At 41.5% G+C, this 18,061-nt stretch overlaps 1 protein-coding gene across 1 annotated transcript; it reads right to left on the minus strand.

Annotated features, from left to right (window-relative positions):
- Positions 1 to 13,458: 13,458 nt before the first annotated feature.
- On the minus strand, positions 13,459 to 15,947 carry LOC133647943 (CXXC-type zinc finger protein 5-like). Its single transcript, XM_062043703.1, has 2 exons — positions 15,633 to 15,947; positions 13,459 to 14,961 (listed from the first exon to the last, which is right to left on the minus strand). Exon 2 carries the CDS (start codon positions 14,829 to 14,831, stop codon positions 13,953 to 13,955), a length of 879 nt encoding a protein of 292 aa, XP_061899687.1. The 5' UTR covers positions 14,832 to 14,961; positions 15,633 to 15,947; the 3' UTR covers positions 13,459 to 13,952.
- Between the last annotated feature and the right edge of the window lie 2,114 nt (positions 15,948 to 18,061).

The raw sequence follows: 18,061 nt of genomic DNA on the forward strand, positions 1-18,061 counted from the left end.
GATTACAGTTAAAAAGTCATTTTATGGCATTTGATCGCATTAGATGATGTTATCTATTACAAACACACATTTTTGATAACTGCATTATGGTTCATCGTCACAAAAAACAACAGAAACACACACCTTCGACTGTGTGACATCTTTGGTATGTCTCTGCCGGCCGTTCCAAACACTTTTTGTTCAAAGTACGCCTTGAGGCATCAATGATGATTCTCGCAAGACCAAAAACTCGTGATGAGTTTTTCATTTCTGCTCATTAAAGAAACCATCTTGTTATTAGTAACAACACTTTAATGCAAACTACTCTAGCCTTTTATTACGGTCTCTATTACATACCTCTATTACATATGTTATTTATTGGGGCATTTGAGTTCCCAGGAAATATAATGTATGAATGCACAATAAAATGTACTAATGAATATTTTTTTCATTAAGGAAAGTGTACTGCACGTGGATCTGGTTGCATATTCAATAAAGATAAATCAATTTAAAATACTAAACTTTAAAATTAGACTTCACAATGAATCTTTTAATCATATTACACAAACTGTGGTACGCTCCATCTAGTAGTACGCCAAAAAAAATCACTTAGATGAATATTCAAACACAGTGTTACTGTTCAAACTGTGTGTAATGTTACAGTGGCCAAAAATATTAAATATACTTTTTAAATAAAACCTCTGCCTTGTTTTCAATGAATATTTATGCATACTACGTTACTGTATTTTAACATTGGTCATTAAGGTGGTACCTGGAAAGCCAAGTGTTTTCTGAGGTGGTACTTGGTGAAATAAAGTTTAAGAACCACTGCATTTTGAATTTGGTTTAATTGGGAATCATCACAGTATATCACTTGCTCAGATAATTTGAAGTAACCTAAAAACTGACCCTGATATTTGGACACAAACGCTATTTTATTGTCAGAATGTAATACACAAATTTTTTTTTAATGTTTTCCTTGAATGTTCGTCATTTATCCATTAAAGACTTGGTAACAGTTTTATATAAAGTCAAATCAGAATGCATTTTGAAGTGAAATATTCCAGCGAGCAGAGCAATCGGAGTCTACTCACTCATCATACTGTCATAAAGTCAAAGTCAAAATGAAACGTGTGATTAATCTGAAACTATACATTATTAATGTGATCATTTTTTTATATTAATCACGTGTTACCTCGTTATTTTTGACAGCCCTAGTTTGTATGTTTTATGTTACTCCCTATTCCAACTGTACTTAATATTTATTTTTTTCTAAAAAAAAACAACAACAACAATAATTAAGTAAAAATTCACACTTTAATTGTGTCCTAGGGTTTTCACCCAGTCCTGTTAGCCACTCTAAAGAATTTGGAATATTCTTCAGGTCACATGTTCCACAAGAAGTTGCATCATTAGACTTTCTGCAGGCTATGAAAAGGCCAAAAGTAAATTCTAACATATATTGTTTTGTTTATTCAATTATATGAAGTATCTCTATCCTGTTACTTAAATGATTCTTATTTTTATAATATTTTTTTTGGTTGAATCTCTTTAGTGCTTAGTGTCAACATACATATTTGCTAATTCTATGCTAAAAACCCAGTCCTTTTACTTTCAGTCCTGTTACTCAAACGACCTAATTAGGAACCGGTACCAAAAACTAACGGTACTCGGCATACATCCCTACCCATCACTGCAAATGAATTAGAAAACTTGTACAAAAAGTTAGAGATTGAGAGAGATGAGATTGGCCAATACACATTTTGAATGCTTCAATATGTGTATTATCAGATTTTGACTTGTAAAAAGGCAGAAATTTAAGTTTGTTTTGAGAAAGTCTCAAGAGGTAAATGGCACATATTAGACTTTTATGTCTCACTTTTCTCATAGTTCTGAAAAAAACGTTTAAAAAAAAATCTATGTGTTAATTATTCAATAACCATTTTTTGGTAGAGATGTCCGATAATGGCTTTTTTGCCGATATCCGATATTCCGATATTGTCCAACTCTTAATTACCGATACCGATATCAACCGATACCGATATATACAGTTGTGGAATTAACACATTATTATGCCTAATTTTGTTGTGATGCCCCGCTGGATGCATTAAACAATGTAACAAGGTTTTCTAAGATAAGAGAACAACTTCAACTCAAGTTATGGAAAAAAGTGCCAACATGGCACTGCCATATTTATTATTGAAGTCACAAAGTGCATTATTTTTTTTTACCATGCCTCAAAACAGCAGCTTGGAATTTGGGACATGCTCTCCCTGAGAGAGCATGAGGAGGTTGAGGTGTGCGGGGTTGGGGGGGTGCGGTGTTAAGGTGGGGGTGTATATTGTAGCATCCCGGAAGAGTTAGTGCTGCAAGGGGTTCTGGGTATTTGTTCTGTTGTGTTTATGTTGTGTTACGGTGCGGATGTTCTCCCGAAATGTGTTTGTCATTCTTGTTTGGCGTGGGTTCACAATGTGGTGCATATTTGTAACAGTGTTAAAGTTGTTTATACGGTCACCCTCAGTGTGACCTGTATGGCTGTTGATCAAGTATGCTTGCATTCTCTTGTGTGTGTGAAAAGCCGTAGATATTATGTGACTGGGCCGTCACGCAAAGGCAGTGCCTTTAAGGTTTATTGGCGCTTTGTACTTCTTCCCACGTCCGTGCACAGAGCGGCATTTTATAAAGTCATAAATTTTACTTTTTGAAACCGATAATTTCCGATATTACATTTTAAAGCATTTATCGGCCGATAATATCGGACATTCCTAATTTTTGGAGATTATTTTGGTAGATTTAAGTGTTTCCTAAATTACAAAGATAATGGTCATTGCCAACTCAGTAAGGCAGAATGAATTTCTCATTTTTCTCAGCTGTTATTTGTGTATATGTGCTATAAATCAAGCAAACCAACAGCTCTATTCATGATTTATCCCTGCGTTAAAAAGGAAATGCTCTCGGGAGTGATGCAAATGGGGGAGCGAAGGCCACTTGGAGCTCAATCCTCAGTGGTAACAATCGATTCCGCATCATGAGATGGCGTGACAAGAAGCCGCGATGAACTATCGCTGCAGGCAGGCAGACTTTATCTCAGCGCTTTGCTTAACTTCCTGGAGCCACGGTGGCTTTTTTTCCCCTCCCCGCTTCTCTGCGAGCAGCAGCAGGCTAAAGATTAACAGAATTCTGTGCACACATTACCTCTGAAAGACCCTGCCTAAAAATGACAGCAAAAAGTGTGAAATGGCCCTGAATGACTCAATGTTTATTATGTAATGAGAGAAATCCAATAGATTTAGATTAGATTGGATGAAAAGGTTCAATATGAATGATATCAGACACTGTGGCTCTCATTAAAAGGCAGCTTTACAAACAACCAATACATATATTATCAATATAGAAAAAGGTGACACTTAAACACAGGAAGTGACCTTTTTTTTTTTAAATACAAACACTGTTTCCATATGAGTTGGGAAATTGTGTTAGATGTAAATATAAACGGAATACAATTAATTGAAAATAATTTTCAACCCATATTCAGTTGAATATGCTACAAAAACAACATATTTCATGTTCAAACTGATAAACATTTTTTTTTTGCAAATAATCATTAACTTGAGAATTTGATGCCAGCAACACATGACAAACAAGTTGGGAAAGGTGGCAATAAATACTGATAAAGTTGAGGAATGCTCATCAAACACTTATTTGGAACATCCCACAGGTGAAGAGGCAAATTGGGAACAGGTGGGTGCCATGATTGGGTATAAAAGTAGATTCCATGAAATGCTCAGTCATTCACAAACAAGGATGGGGCGAAGGTCACCACTTTGTCAACAAATGCGTGAGCAAATTGTTGAACAGTTTAAGAAAAACCTTTCTCAACCAGCTATTGCAAGGAATTTAGGGGTTTCACCATCTACGGTCCATAATATCATCAAAGGGTTCAGAGAATCTGGAGAAATCACTGCACGTAAGCAGCTAAGCCCGTGACCTTTGATCCCTCAGGCTGTACTGCATCAACAAGCGACATCAGTGTGTAAAGGATATCACCACATGGGCTCAGGAACACTTCAGAAACTCACTGTCAGTAACTACAGTTGGTCGCTACATCTGTAAGTGCAAGTTAAAATTCTCCTATGCAAGGCGAAAACCGTTTATCAACAACACCCAGAAATGCCGTCGGCTTCGCTGGGCCTGAGCTCATCTAAGATGGACTGATACAAAGTGGAAAAGTGTTCTGTGGTCTGACGAGTCCGCATTTCAAATTGTTTTTGGAAACTGTGGATGTCGTGTCCTCCGGACCAAAGAGGAAAAGAACCATCCGGATTGTTATAGGCGCAAAGTTGAAAAGCCAGCATCTGTGATGGTATGGGGGTGTATTAGGGCCCAAGACATGGGTAACTTACACATCTGTGAAGGCGCCATTAATGCTGAAAGGTACATACAGGTTTTGGAGCAACATATGTTGCCATCCAAGCAATGTTACCGTGGACGCCCCTGCTTATTTCAGCAAGACAATGCCAAGCCACGTGTTACATCAACGTGGCTTCATAGTAAAAGAGTGCGGGTACTAGACTGGCCTGCCTGTAGTCCAGACCTGTCTCCCATTGAAAATGTGTTGCGCATTATGAAGCCTAAAATACCACAACGGAGACCCCCGGACTGTTGAACAACTTAAGCTGTACATCAAGCAAGAATGGGAAAGAATTCCACCTGAGAAGCTTAAAAAATGTGTCTCCTCAGTTCCCAAACGTTTACTGAGTGTTGTTAAAAGGAAAGGCCATGTAACACAGTGGTGAACATGCCCTTTCCCAACTACTTTGGCACGTGTTGCAGCCATGAAATTCTAAGTTAATTATTATTTACAAAAAAATTTTATGAGTTTGAACATCAAATATCATGTCTTTGTAGTGCATTCAATTGAATATGGGTTGAAAAGGATTTGCAAATCATTGTATTCCATTTATATTTACATCTAACACAATTTCCCAACACATATGGAAACGGGGTTTGTATATATATATATATATATATATATATATATATATATATATATATATATATATATATATATATATATATATATATATATATATATATATATATATATATATATATATATATATATATATATATATATGTATATATATATGTATGTATGTATTAATGTATGTATATATGTATATATATAATGTGTATATATGTATGTATGTATTAATGTAGGAATGTATGTGTACATATATATATATATATATATATATATATATATATATATATATATATATATATATATATATATATATATATATATATATATATATATATATATATATATATATATATATATATATAAACAATCCCCAAAACCAGTGAAGTTGGCACGTTGTGTAAATCGTAAATAAAAACAGAATACAATGATTTGCTAATCCTTTTCAACCTATATTCAATTGAATAGACTGCAAAGACAAGCTACTTAACGTTCGAACTGGAAAACGTTGTTATTTTTTGCAAATATTAGCTCATTTGGAATTTGATGCCTGCAACATGTTTCAAAAAAGCTGGCTGGCACAAGTGGCAAAAAAGACTGAGAAAGTTGAGGAATGCTCATCCTTATTTGGAACATCCCACAGGTGAACAGGCTAATTTGGAACAGGTGAGTGCCATGATTGGGTATAAAAGTAGCTTCAATGAAATGCTCAGTCATTCACAAACAAGGATGAGGCGAGGGTCATCACTTTGTGAACAAATGCTTGAGCAAATTGTCGAACAGTTTAAGAATAACATTTCTCAGCGAGCTATTGCAATTTAGGGATTTCACCATCTACATGTCCGTAATATCATCAAAAGGTTCAGAGAATCTGGAGAAATCGCTGCACTTAAGCGATGATATTACGGACCTTCGATCTCTGCATCAAAAAGCGACATCAGTGTGTAAAGGATATCACCACATGGGCTAAGGAACACTTCAGAAACCCACCGTCAGTATCTACAGTTGGTCGTTACGTCTGTTAAGTGCAAGTTAAAACTCGACTATGCAAAGCGAAAGCCATTTATCAACAACACCCAGAAACGCTGCCGGCTTCGCTGGGCCTGAGCTCATCTAAGATGGACTGATGCAAAGTGGAAAAGTGTTCTGTGGTCTGACGAGTCCACATTTCAGATTGTTTTTGGAAACTGTGGACGTCGTGTCCTCCGGACCAAAGAGGAAAAGAACCATCCGGATTGTTATAGGCGCAAAGTTGAAAAGCCAGCATTTGTGATGGTACGGGGGTGTATTAGTTTCAGTTTAAAATAGGTATTTCTGGCTTAAAAGTCTTGCTGATTTCTAGATTTACAAATATTAATTTAGGATGTCTTATCAAGTAAAATGAACTAGGATCATGGACAGATAAGTTCACTAGCTTTCAGCATTTTTTTCCTAAGATCTACTTTTTTTATATCTTATATTTTGTCAGGTCTTTTTTTTTGCAGTGTGTGCAGTCAAAATGAAGTGGGTTATTAATCTGCGAATATCAACAATCCGTGCCATTATTTTTTATGATCACATGAGTTAACTTCGCATTGTTGACGGCCCAAATAAAATGGAGTTATTGACAAAAAGTAACTGTTTGAAAAAGCGACGCGCTCGACCAAAACATCGCCAAAAGGAGTAAACGACACGTTCACTGATGTTTTTTGTGCAACATGAGTGAGTGAATATGTTTATAGATGTTGGCCTCTTCGACAGCCACCTTGAATAGCTTTAAAGGTCAAAGGTCAACAATCCCCTTTGAATTCTCTCCTGCAGATTAGATTTGTACCTGTTTTACCAAACAGCTCAATTTTTGTTGCATCTGACATCACATGGACAAAAATAAGACCTTCTGGAGGAAAGTTCTTTGATCAGATGAAACAAAATGTAGCTGTTTGGCCACAATACCCAACAATATGTTTGGAGGAGAAAAGTTGAGGCCTTTAATCCCAGGAGCACTATTCCTACCGTCAAGCATGGTGGTGCTAGTATTATGCTCTAGGCCTGTTTTGCTGCCAATGGAACTGGTGCTTTACAGAGAGTAAATGGGACAATGAAAAAGGAGGATTACCTCCAAATTCTTCAGGACAACCTAAAATCATCAGCCTGGAGGTTGGGTCTTGGGCACAGTTGGGTGTTCCAACAGGACAATGACCCCAAACACACGTCAAAAGTGGTAAAGGAATGGTTACATCAGGCTAGAATTAAGGTTTTACAATGGCCTTCCCAAAGTCCTGACTTATATGTGTGGACAATGCTGAAGAAACAAGTCCATGTCAGAAAACCAACAAATTTAGCTGAACTGCACCAATTTTGTCAGGTGATCAAAAATTCAACCAGAAGCTTGTGGATGGCTACCAAAAGTGCCTTATTGCAGTGAAACTTGCCAAAGGACATGTAACCAAATATTAACATTGCTGTATGTATACTTTTGACCCAGCATATTTGGTCACATTTTCAGTAGACCCATAATACATTCATAAAAGAACCAAACTTCATGAATGTTTTTTGTGACCAACAAGTATGTGCTTCAATCACTCTATCACAAAAAAATAAGAGTTGTAGAAATAATTGGAAACTCAAGACAGCCATGACATTATGTTCTTTACAAGTGTATGTGAACTTTTGACCACGACTGTGTACTTAATAGTAATGGTTTGTACACTCTCAGTTATCAATGATTCATGCCATTATTTTTTTATGGTCACATGAGTCAACTTCGCATTTTTGACCGCCCAAATAAAACGGAGTCATGGACAAAAAGTAACTGTTGGAAAAAGCGACGTGCTCGACCGAAACATCGCCAACAGCAGTGGTGCCCAACCACCGGTCTGTGGATCGATTGGTACCGGGCCGCACAAGAAATTTAAAAAAATAAAAATAAAAAAATAAAAAGTTTTTTTTATTTTTTTTTATTAAATCAACATAAAAAACACAAGATACACTTACAATTAGTGCACCAACCCAAAAAAAAACTCCCCTCTCCCATTCACACTCATTCGCACAAAAGGGTTGATTCTTTCTGTTATTAATATTTCTGGTTCCAACTTTATATATCAATATATATCAATACAGTCTGCAGGGATACACAGATGATTGTATTTTTTTTATGACCAAAAAAAAAATTAAAATAAAAATACCATACCCCCCCACACCCCCCACCCCCGGTCCGTGGGACAAATTTTCAAGCGTTGACTGGTCCGCAGTTAAAAAAAGGTTGGGGACCACTGGCCTACAGGACTGAACGACACGTTCACTGATGTTTTTTCTGCGGCAAGAGTGAGTGAAGACGTCAGCCGCCTTGAATAGCTTTAAAGGTCAAAGGTCAACAGGCCCCTTTGAACCCTTCGGTGTCACCAAAATACAACCAGAGGGCAAGATGAGCCTGAGCTCTTCAAGGAAGCAGAGACGTTTGTGTTTTCCTTAGAGGGGGGGTGGGGGGTAGCCGCAGTGGGCCTGCCTCCACCTCAGTTAATCCACACGCAGAAAAGTGACCTCAGCAAAGATGCGGCGTTGTTTCCGCTCGGCTCCGACACATTTCCTAACAGTGGGAAGGGAGGCAGGAAAGAAGGGGAGGGCGGCGGGTGCCGGCGGTGGTAGTGGGGTGGTGGTGGTGGTGGGGGGGGGGGGGGGGGCACACACAATGAGACGCAGTGTCTCCAAGCCGTGGTCAGGACGGAAAGGTCTGGCTGAGCGAGCGAGCGAGCGAGCGAGGGTCCGCCCTGCCCTGCTGCTCCCAGTGCAGGTTGTGAGCGAGGCTGGCAGAGTTGGAAGTGAGCGCGGTGTGAGAGGAGTTTTATCCTCCAACTGCCAACATATGTCAGCGCCACAGGGCTGCTTGATTGCACGCTGCAATGCAACACGCACGCACACACACACACACACACACACACACACACACACGCACACGCACACACACGCACACACACACACGCACACACACACCTCACTACTGTCTCAGTGCATTTCTATCAGGCCTCATCAGTCTCTGGATCTCACACTCATCTCTCCTCTTTCTTTGTTTGGCCAACGTTATCTCCATCCCCTGCTGTCCTCCTCCCCGTGTGTCCCTCCTTCTCTTGTCCCCCCCCCCTCCTCTGTCCTGTCCTCCTCCCCGTGTGTCACTCCTTCTCTTGTCCCCCCCCCTCCTCTGTCCTGTCCTCCTCCCCGTGTGTCCCTCCTTCTCTTGTCCCCCCCCCCCTCCTCTGTCCTGTCCTCCTCCCCGTGTGTCACTCCTTCTCTTGTCCCCCCCCCTCCTCTGTCCTGTCCTCCTCCCCGTGTGTCACTCCTTCTCTTGTCCCCCCCCTCCTCTGTCCTGTCCTCCTCCCCGTGTGTCACTCCTTCTCTTGTCCCCCACCCTCCTCTGTCCTGTCCTCCTCCCGTGTGTCCCTCCTTCTCTTGTCCCCCCCCCCCCTCCTCTGTCCTGTCCTCCTCCCCGTGTGTCCCTCCTTCTCTTGTCCCCCCCCCTCCTCTGTCCTGTCCTCCTCCCCGTGTGTCACTCCTTCTCTTGTCCCCCACCCTCCTCTGTCCTGTCCTCCTCCCCGTGTGTCCCTCCTTCTCTTGTGTCCCCCCCCCCCTCTGTCCTGTCCTCTCCCCGTGTGTCACTCCTTCTCTTGTCCCCCACCCTCCTCTGTCCTGTCCTCCTCCCCGTGTGTCACTCCTTCTCTTTTCCCCTCCTCTGTCCTGCTTTTCATCCCACTCTCCGCTCTACACCCCCCACCCTCCTCCCTCTCTGCCCTTCACCAAGTCTTTTTCAACCCTCCCCTCCCCTCCTGCCCTTCACCCTCCACCTTCTCCCGCTGGATCCGCTTTCGACCCCCCCCCCACCCCTCCCTCCTTTTCCTCCCCCCCTCTCTGTCCCCTGTTCAATACTCCCCCTCCCTCCCTCACCCTCCCCCCTCCTCCCTTTCTCTCCTGCCATCTTGCAGGCCAGTGGAGCCAGACTGCAGGCGTTCAGGGAGTCACTGGACCTGCTGGGCAGCGGGTGACACAGATTTCCGGTGTGCGTGTGTGCGTGCGTGACGAAAAAAAAAAAAAAAAGGGAGGGAGGGAGGGGTGGGGGATTAAGCTCCAAATCACTAGAAGGCACCGACGAGGGAGGCTGAGAGGGGGGGGAGAATGTCGCTTTTGTGTGTGATGATGAAGAAACATGAAGACTTTTAGTGCGAGATTGTCATTCAGAGCGAGTGTTGTAATAGCATGATGCTGTTCTCCATGAGTTGGCAGTGTCCTGCCTTGGCTGGCGTGCTGCGCCTCACTCCCTCGCCTGCCTGACAAACACACACACACACACAAAACCCCCCACCCTCACAGATGCACACACGCGCACACACACGCACACACACACACGCACGCACACACAGTCCCTACGCGATTCCCCCCCCCTGACTGAAGGCGCACAGGAAGTGCAGCCGTGGCCCAATTATAGCGTGACACCTCAGGCCGACCGTTGCCATGGTTACGTCTTCCCTGAGGTCCCCTGGAGTGTGGCGCTGAGGAAGAAGGTCTTATCACATCAGCCATCGTTACGGCAACGAGCAAAAAAAAAAAAAAAAAAAAATACCCAACTGGGCCTAGCTCTCGCTGAGATCTTTCTTATGTGGAGTTATGAATAAAAAGGACATTGCGTCAATATGTGTGTGTGTGTGTGTGTGTGTGTGTGTGTGTGTGTGTGTGTGTGTGTGTGTGTGTGTGTGTGCGTGATGTGTGTCAGCTTAGGTGTGCTCGCCAAGCAGCGTGTAGGTGTGCGTGTGTCTGTGGCGTTGTGATAAGGCTCTCTGCCACACCATTAGGTGACTCATAATCCACACATGGCTTCACAAACACACGCACACCAGCACGCACACAAAGACCGAGGAGTAAACGTGCACGTTCATGTATGAGCGGAAGCACGGTGACCGACAAACAGCCAATTAAATATGACACCCTGTGGTATCAACACCAAGGTTGATGTCAGTTTTAGCTCCATGCTAACATGATAGTATAGTTTCATACATGTGTGATGTGTTTCATGTATTGTTTACAAACTCAGGGATGAAGTTTTAAAGGGTTGGAATGAGAGCCAATAAGAGTGTCATTTACCACTATTGGGTTTATTTGTGCTTTAACGGTAATATGTTGTTGTGTTGCCCTGTGTGGTCTGCATAAAAATATGGTGCTACATCCATTCACACTACAAGGCGATTGCCCCCCAAAAAATCCCAGGTGTTGCTGACTCAGTTTCTGTGCTGTTATTGTTGCGTGCGCATGCAAAACAGGCCAAAATGGGGCCAAAAAAAGTTGTGAGCACTTTGATAAAGAAGGTGAGAAATACTATTGAAAACAAGGAAATATATAGCAAACTACAAAGATAGCTCTCCCCTCCCCGTTGATCGCTGTCTTCTGCAAAAAAAAAAAGGGTCTGGTAATTCCATCCATCCATTTTCTACCGCTTGTCCCTCTTGAGTCGTGGGGGTGCTGGAGCCCATCTCAGCTGCATTCGGGCGGAAGGCGGGGTACACCCTGGACAAGTCGCCACCTCATCGCAGGGCCAACACGGATAGACAACATTCACACACTAGGGCCAATTTAGTGTTGCCAATCAACCTATCCCCAGGTGCATGTCTTAGGAGGTGGGAGACCCACACAGTCACGAGGAGAACATGCCAACTCCACACAGAAAGATCCCGAGCCCAGGATCGAACCCAGGACCTTCGTATTGTGAGGCTCACGCACTAACCAACTGTGCTACCGTGCTGCCCATGATTACTGGTAATTGATACATTTAATTTTTCATTTATATATCCATCCATCCATTTTCTACCGCGTGTCCCTTTCTGGATCGCGGGGGGTGCTGGAGCCTATCTCAGCCGCATCCTGGCGGAAGGCGGGGAACACCCTGGACAAGTCGCCACCTCATCGCAGGGCCAACACAGATAGACGTACAACATTCACACTCACATTCACACACTAGGGCCAATTTAGTGTTGCCAATCAACCATCCATCCATTTTCTACCGCTTCTCCCTTTCGAGGTGGCGGAGCCTATCTCAGCTGCATTCGGGCGGAAGGCGGGGTACACCCTGGACAAGTCGCCACCTCATCACAGGGCCAATCAACATATTCTTAATTATTTCTGCAAGTAGATATAAAGTATTATCTATAAAAATGTATTACTTTGAGGTGTCTAGAACCGATCAATTAGATTTACATTATTTCTTAAACATAGGGAAAATTGTTTAGGTTTTCGTCGGACCTTATTAAAGCTGGGTTACCTAAGTTATATTCTTTACCTAAAAAAAATCACATAAGTATCATACAGTATATCGTAGTAGTAATCATTTCTGAAAAAAAGTGTACGTCTGCGTGCTGTCTGTCATAATTAAGTATTTTAGTAAATGAAACCCCGGAAGACAAACTCATTTGTTGTTCTGGTGGTCAACCCCTCCAGATCCAATCACATAATTTAGAGAAAGGAAGGGCAAGTAGAGCCCACGAAGGAGCCTTCTCATCGGCTGACAGGATATATAGTGACTTGTTTTCAGTTTAGCATGGCTGCCACCTGAAAAGAACGCAATACCTGCCCTTGCTGTTACAGCATATACTGCTAAAAACCCCACCAAGAGGAAATCAGAAGAAGAAAAGAAAGATGCTGTACGTCTAAAAAAAAATTATAATAAATATTAGTCCGGCGTATTTAAGATGGAAGGTTATTGCCGGACACGTGGTAGGAAATGGATGGATGGATGGCTTATTGGCGGCCAGTCTTGGACTAACTTCAGACGCACATGTGGCTGTTTTTCTTCTCAACAGGTAAATCTAATGTTCTATTTTCCTATATTTTGTGAGTATTATTTTGCGTGGCAACGTGTCACACCATTGTTGTTCCGTGTATTGTAAGCAGAGACATAGTTTGTCGTTTTTGCTATATCTTTGTATGATATATGGCAATATTACAGCTTAGCAACTTAATGAGTATTTCATAATTACAGTAAACAAAAACATGTACATTTGACAACATTTATTTTCTGCAAAAAAATACGAACTCGGGGATCTTTCGATGCACCGTCAGACTGTCAACAACCTATGTGGTGTGCACTTCCAGAGAGGGGAGGACTATCAGCCAGGTGCGCAGAGTATTTAGTTTGAATTCTGCCTGGTGATACAAGATTCAAGTACCCCAGCTTTAAATGTGTTACTATCTAACCCTGAGTTATCGCTTTACTGATACAATCCATTTTGGTGTCTTTATAATCATGATGAACACGTTAAAAACAAAAATCACAAGATCTTTTAGTGATCTTAAGTGTTCAACCAGAAAGTATTGGCAGCGGCAATATCAGCTCCCGTATTTGGTTGGTATCAAATCGATACTAACACTTTCAGCATCGCCCAACCCTATTACACATTATAAAGCATGTAGATAATAATAATTACCTAATTATAAAGTGTAGAGAATAATATTTACTTACTTAAAAAGCATGTAGACAAGCGCACATGGCCAATTTCTTTTATTTCAAAAGGGCAAACAGATCTATACGTACAAGTTGCACATGAAATAATTTAGACGACTCGGTGATGCGGTGACAACAGAATCGAGAGTCCCCGTTAGAAACAAAACATTTTGGCTCTTTTTCTTTCTTTTTTTTGTTTGTTTTTTGCAACACAATACATCCAAACTGGAAAGGGATGTAAAAAAGACATAATGTTATTTACAGTCTATTTACAGTCATCATGGAAACGGTGACACTTGGTATCCTTCTCTCTCTCCTCTCTCCAATTCGCTGATTGTCAAAAGAAAGGATGAGTGAGAACATTCTAGAACAGAAGTGCCGCTGTGCACTCAACACATCATGTCCACGTCTCTGACCCAGCTTGTTAACATTGTGTCCAGTGTGTGTGTGTGTGTGTGTGTGTGTGTGTGTGTGTGTGTTTACATTGCAGCTCCTCAACAATCATCCAAAGCGCGATCCTGTGCGGCAAACGTATTATCCATCCAAGGCGCCGCTGCTCCTCTCCTGTGCCAGGCCCAAAGAAAAGTCGGAGCCTCTGAGGTCAAACGCGGACACTCTGCTCTCGAACCCGGGGCCTCCCGGCTTCCTCTTCAGCTCCTCGCACTTCCTGTATTTACAGATCTGGTGTCCCCTCTTACGATTGCGGCAGCTGCTGCACTGTTCGCAGTTTGTCTGCCGCCGGCACGGAACGCATTCGCCGCAGCGCTTCCTCTTCCTCCTGCTTCCGCTGCCGCCGCCCAGGGAACCGGGAGAGTGGCCCTCAGCCACCAGGCCCTCCATGCCCTCTGCACCCATGGCCGCGCTCCTCCAGTGGCCTCCGCCCATCTGGAACCCGGCGAGCGGCAAGAGAGTGGGGCTGAAGGGGAACCACGCGCCCAGGAAGGGCTGGATGTCCGCCCTGCATCCAGGTGAGTCCTCTTCCTCCTCTTCGGGCCCGGATCCGCCGCCTTCGCCGTCCCCCTTGCCTCCCTTCGCCTCCGCCACCTGGCTGCTTTGGGCGCCGGAGCCGGCCTGCTCCGCGGCGGCAGGGGTCAGAGCGAGCAGCCCGGCGCGCATCAGGAGTTCTGCGGCGTGGGCAAGGTGAAGCCCGCTGGGCGACTCCCACATGTCGGGCCAGGAAGGGGCGCGGCGAGGCTTGGCGGGGCCGGGCGGGGCCGCCTGCTCCTGTTCCGGGGAGGGCTGGATGAGGCCCTTGACGTCCATGGCTTGGGAAGGGGTGGCGACGAAATGCGGGAGTCCGTAGGGGTGGTTGGAGCGTTTGAGGCTGGGTCTGAGCGGCTCGTTGGGGATTTTAGCGCCGCTGTTAGCCGGGTCTGGCGAGGAAGGGCCAGCAATGTCCACCGCTGTGGACATATCCGTGAACGTGGGCGGCGGTTTGTGTCCTTGTGTGCGTGCTGCAGGGATTGAAGTCCTCTCACTTCAGCCAAAATGGCAAACCTCAGCCTGCGTCCTTATTCCCATTCTCTGCAGCAGCCGTGGAGTCCTGGGGAGCAACACCAGAACAGAAATGTTAGCCACACAAAAACATCATAATAATAATATTAATAATAATGATACTCATGATCATGTGGGGTAAAAGAGGCAGCTGTGAGCTTGCAGGGGTTTCCGCATGCAGGAGGTTAGTATCCCTTTAAGAATTTCACGGTATATCAATGCAATCAATAACAGAGCGACAACAATATGCAAAGATATGCGCATATGCGCAGGTCAAATGTGGAGCGCGCTTTTCAAATACATTTTGACGACTGCTCTTATGTGTGCCAGCAGCGGCACAGGGAAGGAGAAGCGTCCAAAAACAAAAAAAACAGGCTGTCTTTTGTCCTGCTATCGACGACGAGCAGCGGCGAGGTGCGCAACGATGCGGTGGCTGGGAAGAAGGGGGGAAAAAAAGAAGCAGGGTATATTCCGCGGACATGTTAGTGGACAAACACGACAATGGACACGTATGGCGTGGACATTAGAGCACCGCGGCGTGTTTTTTTTTTGTTTAGGAGCACAATGGCGAAGCTTGTGGCCGGACTTGATGTTACCTAAGACGACGACGACGACGACGAGGCGCTGACCAGTCCGAGTGGTCGCTGCGACACGGAAAGGCGACAACAACACACAAAAGCAGCCGCAACGAACCAGGAAGTAGCTTAGGAACCATCTTACCTTCGAGGGGGGGAAAGTAGCCCGCGTTGACCGAACGCCGCTGTCAGGAAGGTGGCGTGGAGTCATGGACTGATAATGGCGTGTTGGCGCTGCTGGTGAACACAGACGGCCGAGCTGCCGAGTCCTCCTCCACCTCTCCGTCCCGGAGGGTCTGCAAACACTCGGCACGGAATTTGGGGGCGTCGCTCAAAATGCGAAGTGGACTCGGCGGCGTGGCGTGGCGTGGCGTGGCGGTCACGACGACCCAAGGAAACACTCCCAAACATCCTAAGTGTGGCCGGAAGTCGGCACTTTTTAACACGCTCAACGTGCCACACGCCACTATGCTAACTACTGTTAGCACAATACAATAACATGTTAATATACATATCAGGTGCATCTCACCATGCCAACTACTGTTGGCACAATACAATAACATGTTAATATGCATATCAGGTGCATCTCAGCATGCTAACTACTGTTAGCACAATACAATAACATGTTAATATACATATCAGGTGCATCTCAGCCCACTACAACAACTTTGAGAAGTTCTTCTGTTGGGAGTATTTCCGTTCAAATATACTCCGAGGACGCGCCATTCACAGAGTGAAATATTTAAATAAAGTATTTCATATTAATATTGATAACTTGATAGCTTCTGGTTACTAAAGTAAAGCTCAACATGCAGTATCTCGTAAAATGTGAAAAATGGCAAATAAACTGAAAAAAAATAAATCTTCATTTTCAAACCATTAAATGTTTTCCTATTTTATTTTCTTATTGATATATTTATTTAGATTTTCTTATTTATATATTTATTTAGATTTTCTTATTTATGTATGTATTTATTAAATGTCAAGGTGTGTATGATCTAGTGGCCATTGTTTTTTTTTTTTAAAATTAAACTTAAATAAATAATTTATTAGCTATATTTTTAAAGAGTATGGCTACATTAATTTGATTTGTTACCTGTGTGTTTTGTTGAAATATATTAGCATATATTGACCTAAATTGGATTGCTTTTCGCATCTTAAATGTACAAAAATATATTGTGGCGTTCACTGGAAAAAGTTTGGACACCCCTGTAATAGATTAATACTAACACATATAAACACAATATTTTTGTTTGCAACATGCATTACAAAAGAACACATGTTCACACTAGCACACTGCCAAGTGTCCGAAAAGGAGTAGAAAGAAGCGCTTTAAAAAAAAAAATCCTACCCTTTATTCATGTCATTAAAGTTTGTTTACTTCCTGTGCCTTTAAGTGTCACCATTATATATATTAATATATATACACTGCATACATTAATATATATATATATATATATATATATATATATATATATATATATATATATATATATATATATATACATATATATATATATATATATATATATATATATATATATATATATATATATATATATATATATATATATATATATATATATATATATATATATATATATATATATTTATATCAATCCATCCATCCATGTATATATATATATATATATATATATATATATATATATATATATATATATATATATATATATATATATATATATATAACAATAATATATTATTATTATTGTAAACCAGTATGCGTATACTGGTTTACAATAATAATATATTATTGTTATATATATATATATATATATATATACATATATATATATATATATATATATATATATATATATATATATATATATATATATATATATATAATATATATAATATATATATATACACATTGTATACGTATACTGTTTTACAATCATAATAATAATAATACTGACTTTCAATCAGTTTTCAGTATACAGTGAGAAACCCAGAGTCATAAATTATCCTGAATTCATCATGCAATTTAATAAAGTATTGTCATTTATTACACATTTATCTATTCTGGTCACAACAATTACTGATTGTTGTACGTTTACTCATTTTTTAATATATAAATAAACATGTTAAAGATGTGTGACACGTTGTTAATAAAAGCTTGTAGATAGCTTATTTGGTCATAACTATTAAATAAATAAAGGAGTAGACTATATTCGATTTATTTGAAGAGTAAACAAGAACAATAGTAGAAATAACATAAATTGATGAGTACAGCATAAATATTTCAATGAACTTTATAATGGGTAAATGTATAACAGTTTATTACTAAACAATTACCGTAGTCTAAAATGTTTTTGTTTCATTATGTGTGTGTAAACTGAAGTACTATATATTAACTAATGTTAATACTATATCTATATCCATGTATTAGCAGTGTAAATAATGTTTTACGTTGTTTAAAATTAGACTAAAACATTTGTTTTGTATGTTTTCCTGCGAGGTGACGACAATAACAAGTTGAGCACATAATGGGCGCTAATGAGCATGAAACACGGCCGCTTCCAGGTGACTCCTCACAGGACGCAGAGTCCA

This window comes from Entelurus aequoreus, linkage group LG04 (assembly GCF_033978785.1).
Source record: "Entelurus aequoreus isolate RoL-2023_Sb linkage group LG04, RoL_Eaeq_v1.1, whole genome shotgun sequence".
Taxonomy (NCBI): Eukaryota; Metazoa; Chordata; class Actinopteri; order Syngnathiformes; family Syngnathidae; genus Entelurus; species Entelurus aequoreus.